General features: G+C 40.0%; 1 protein-coding gene across 3 annotated transcripts in view; it reads left to right on the forward strand.

Moving 5' to 3' along the window:
* The window catches only part of RAB3GAP2 (RAB3 GTPase activating non-catalytic protein subunit 2), a 41,849-nt gene extending 37,460 nt beyond the window's left edge, over positions 1 to 4,389 (forward strand). For all 3 annotated transcript variants that reach the window (XM_014876886.2, XM_088161159.1, XM_014876887.2), the window contains exons 32-35: positions 1,070 to 1,159; positions 1,244 to 1,462; positions 2,098 to 2,256; positions 2,531 to 4,389. In XM_014876886.2, the coding sequence (XP_014732372.2) occupies positions 1,070 to 1,159; positions 1,244 to 1,462; positions 2,098 to 2,256; positions 2,531 to 2,677 (615 nt within the window). In that variant the 3' untranslated portion in view covers positions 2,678 to 4,389. The remainder of the gene's footprint in view (positions 1 to 1,069; positions 1,160 to 1,243; positions 1,463 to 2,097; positions 2,257 to 2,530) is intronic.
* Positions 4,390 to 4,584: the final 195 nt, after the last annotated feature.

Raw genomic sequence — 4,584 nt, forward strand, 5'->3', positions numbered from 1 at the left:
GATCATGAAATCCTGCTGTAATTACTACTCCCTTTCTCTTGGTATCTGGGATATTTGCTGGCTTTCGCATTTTAAGGAGTTCCTGCATGGTTTTATGAAAGCCTTTAGTCCACTGTGGTGCATTAATGAAATTGTCACCAGAATTCAGGCAGGGACTCAAACCTGGTTAGCTTCCTTATGAATGAAAGATTTGTAGTGACCTCAGTTGCATAAAGATCAGCTCTTTAGTTATTAGCTGGCTTGAAAATACTGCATGGTCAGAACACTGGATGACAGGTTTTTCTGGTTTCTTTGAGAAGTGCCAGACCAGTGGAAACATAAATACTTAAAGAAGGTCAGAAATGTTAGTGTCACTGTTGTATCCATTATTGCTGATGATTATTCCAGTATTCCCAGCATCTCAAAAAGAATAAACAATTTTTCATTTAACCTATATAAACCACTTTAAAAAGTCACTGCATTTAAAATGCAGCATATTACAATTGGAGCTTGATCGTGATACCAGAAATTGAGCTTTCCTCCTCCTATTGTAACCACACTTCGATTCTAAGAGAATTTAAACACAAAGTATTGGTGTAGACTCTTAATTCCTGCTGTGGAGAAAATAATTCAGTGCTGTAACACTGTTCAGATTTTTTTTCTAAATGATTTACTGGAATTTTATAAATGCAGAATATTATTTTCCTTTTGATGTAGGCACTTGTCTGCAAACTCTCATCAAGCATTTGAGTCTGATTTTAGCATTTTACCAAATTCCATTGATTTTGTATTTTTTTTTTTCTTTCTCTGTTAGCAGATAGCATTATCTTTTGTCATTTAGGAGTGCATATGATGCCTTGAGTAAAATCAAATCCTATTCCTGTGCCTACATTCTTTTGCATACAACTATTATTATTACCCATTTTCTTTTTGCCTTCACTTACTCAAGGTCTCACTTTGCTCTGTGAGCAAAATAGGAGCTGTGGTACAAAATATATTTAACAAGTAAGTGGGCTGCTTAGTATTGGATCAGAGTGGATTTGTTGTATTGCCTGTTTCCCTGAGACCTGTCTTTGGTTCTCAATTTTAGGGCAAAAATGCATTTTTCAAAGACCTTACATCAATTCAGCTGCTACCTAGTGGGGATATGGATCCAAACATATTATCCATACGACAGCAGGTAGGCAGAAGTTTTGTACTGAAAATTCTTAAACTTCTGAAGTTACAGATAACCCTGAGGTAACCTGTGATTTTTGCTTCAAAGTTCTTGCTCAAAGTTGTGAGTGCAGCGGTTCAAACGCTGTGTTCATCACAGAAGGACACAGAAGTCTCAGAAGAGGAATATTTTCCTTTTGAGAAGGGGAAGAATTGGCCAACTTTGGCTGCGGACCTGGCTCAGTATCTTCAGGTCTCTGAGGATCTGGTCAGAAGGCATTATGTCTGTGAACTGTACAGTTATGGCATGGATCATCTTGGTGAAGAGGTAAGAATGGCTTTTAGCATTTTTCAACACTGTCATGTATTCTGCTAAAATTACTTTTTACTTACTTAAGATGCCTATAAGGGTTAGGCAGGTTTTATCAAGCTGAAAAAATCCCCAGGCTGAAAAGTCAGACTATAAAAGTACCTTTTCAGGATTAATAATTACCTTTATTTTTCCATTTTCCCAGTAAGAATCTGTTTATTGCAACTAGTGGAAACATGACAGGGAGTTACATTACTGGTATAACTAGCATGGCCTTTTAAATTTCATTATATTTGATAATTTCAGGAATTGGCTGCTTTTGCTTGTAATGTCTTTCAGGAAAAAAAAAAAAAAAAAGGACCAAAAAACTGCTTCTCTTCCTTGAGGGGGGGATTATGTTGCTGGACTGTAAGACAGTTCTTGTGCTCCTGCTAATCACTGTCAAGTACAGAGGAATTCTCAGCCTTGTGCTACTCTGAAGCTCCTAATACTGTGCTTTGTTACAGTAACACGTAACACAAGAAACAGCCTCAAAGATGATTTGTCCTTTTAGTATCAAGGACTTTCTTTTGTTACAGCTCTTGGGGCTTCCAGCTAAGTGAGCTGTGTCACACTGAAACTCAGTCTAGTCCCTTGTGTTTCTCTGCTTTCAGGCCTTCGTGCAGGTGGCTGACAAAGAAGTGCTGGCATCCCAGCTGCTCATGCTGGCTGGGCAGAGGCTGGCCTTCGCTCTGCTCCACGGACAGATCAAGGAGGGCATGGAACTCCTCACCAGGCTTCCTCCAACACTGAGCACTTGGCTCAAAGCTATGGTAAGTTAAGCTCCTGTTTGGAAAACTGGATTTGTTGAGGCTTCTGTTCACCAAAGACAGATTACATCTGAATGGTCCTTTCTTATACTCTTGGAATTAGGATCCTCCCCCAATTTTTCCTCATGTTAGTTCTGTTCCACGGAGGGTAAAGCAGTTTCATGGGGTCAAATCATCAGCTTGATTATATTTATAAACATTAGCAATCTGTCTTGTAAAGGTTCTGGAGGGCTTACCTGTGAAATGACTGAGATGCTGAGTTTATTGTTTCACACAGGACCCCCAGGAAATCCAGAACGTGGATGTGCCAATTGCAACGACAGCCAGGCTGGTGAGCAAGGTGATGGAGCACCTGCCCGAGAACCATGGGCAATACAGCCTGGCCCTCAACCTCATCGAGGCTGTTGAGGCCATCCCAGCCTGAGCACTTGTGCAGCAGAGCAGGCTCTTACACAGAGTCTGAACTTAATGGGAAGAAAATTCCATGGGGCTCTGGTTAAGCAACAAAAAGAACGATGCTCCCCCATCTCAGAATTTCAGAAGGTAATTTTAAATTGGAGTATATTTTAAATTCTGCACTAGTAAGAATATGTTTAGTTTCTAGTACACTTGTCAGTATCTAAACTGCTTTGTTATTTATTTCTGACTTGAGTGCTTTATGCAGTTGTTTAAATTGGGTATATTTGACAGCAGTTTTAGTCTCTCAACACAATCACATCTTGTGAAATTCTGTATTTCATGCTGGCAGTAACTGCTGCACTTTCAATGTTCCATGTATGATTTGTTTTCCAAAAGCAACTTTAGAATTAGACCCAAGAAGAACTTCAGTCTCTGAAGTTACCATGTAAAGCCAATAATGCTTTTTCTGAAGCTCAAGCTGGTGTTGGGGTCATGCCTTGTAACTGCATTATGTGATAAAGACAACTGCACTCGATGTAGGATGAAACGTGCTGGGGCCTTAGGCAAAGGGAGAACAGCCTGGGAAGGAGAACCCAACTCTCCAGACATGAGTATGGACACATCTTTTAGTCCAGCTCTCCCTGTGCTGTCTCTGGAGTGCTGGGCTTCAGCTACAACTGGATTTACATCCTTCTCCAGTATTACTAAGCTCTGCTGAGTTTAAGTAGGTCAAGGAATGTCTTACTGTAAGATTGTTCCTCCATCTTATCACTGTAGGAGATGTAGTATGCTATGAATCTCTGCACATGTTAACTTGTAGTCAAAAATGCTTAAAAAGTTGATCCAACTTTTCTGAAGATTGATAGTACTGAGTACTTTAGCCTTAAAACCTCCACTTTATTGATGGTACCTACAGGGAATCCTATAGTATCTTCACTATTGGAATGGTGTTAAACATGGTTATCTGGCATTGGTGACTCCTGTTCACTACTTGTCTGAAGGAAGCCAGGAGAGAAAAATGAAATTGGTGTAAATCTCTTGTCTGTCAGCTGAAATTACCAGCTCCATCCTGTAACCTGCTCCTCCTGCATTATATGTAAGAAACATTTGTATTATTCTGCCTTACTGGAGACAGAATTTAGAACTGCGTCTTATCTTTCTGAAGTATGTGCTGCTGTCATCAAAGGGTTTGACTTGCCCCCAAAAAGGTGATGCAGGTGGCTTGTGCTGCAGCCCCAGTTCCTGATCACTGCACTCCAAGGCAGCTGGTGAAGGATTCTTGCTTTGATACTGAATGTTTGCCTTCCTACAGACAGAGCAAAGAATAGTCAGAATTCCAGTAAAATTCCCTGGTCTATGTTCTGTTATACTTCTCTACTGACTTCCATAACTGAGGTTAAAACTGAGCTGTGAAGGAGAAAGGGAAGGGGCAATATCATACAGGTGCCATGACCACCTTCCCTGACAGCACCTCACACTTCTGCAGAAATGAGTGAGCTTGAGATTTGGTCATCATGGAACATGAGGAAAGCTGAGTGTTCCTTAGCTGCATTCCATTCCTCTATCCTGGTACAGCTGTGTAAAGAAATTTACTGTAACTGAGCATCATGTCAGAGCTGACACACTACACCAATCAAATCTGTAATGTATTGTAAGTAATACTCTGTATATAGTGCTATTTTGTGTTTAATTTGCTGTGGATTTGTGTAAATTGATTAAATAAAATTTGAGGTTTCATTGTGTCTTTTTCCTTCCTTTTAGGGAATGGTGGTCACTACTTTCTCTTCTGTTTTGTAGAGAGGACTGGGGTTATGCTGAACTACCAGTTGCCAGTATAAAAATTAAACAAGAGCTGGTTCACTGGGGATTTTCTCTTAAATGGAAGAGAACTTTCACAGAACACAAGTTGCTAAGAACAAGTAAATCAGTCAG

Source organism: Sturnus vulgaris, chromosome 3 (assembly GCF_052056855.1).
Source record: "Sturnus vulgaris isolate bStuVul1 chromosome 3, bStuVul1.hap1, whole genome shotgun sequence".
NCBI classification, from domain to species: domain Eukaryota; kingdom Metazoa; phylum Chordata; class Aves; order Passeriformes; family Sturnidae; genus Sturnus; species Sturnus vulgaris.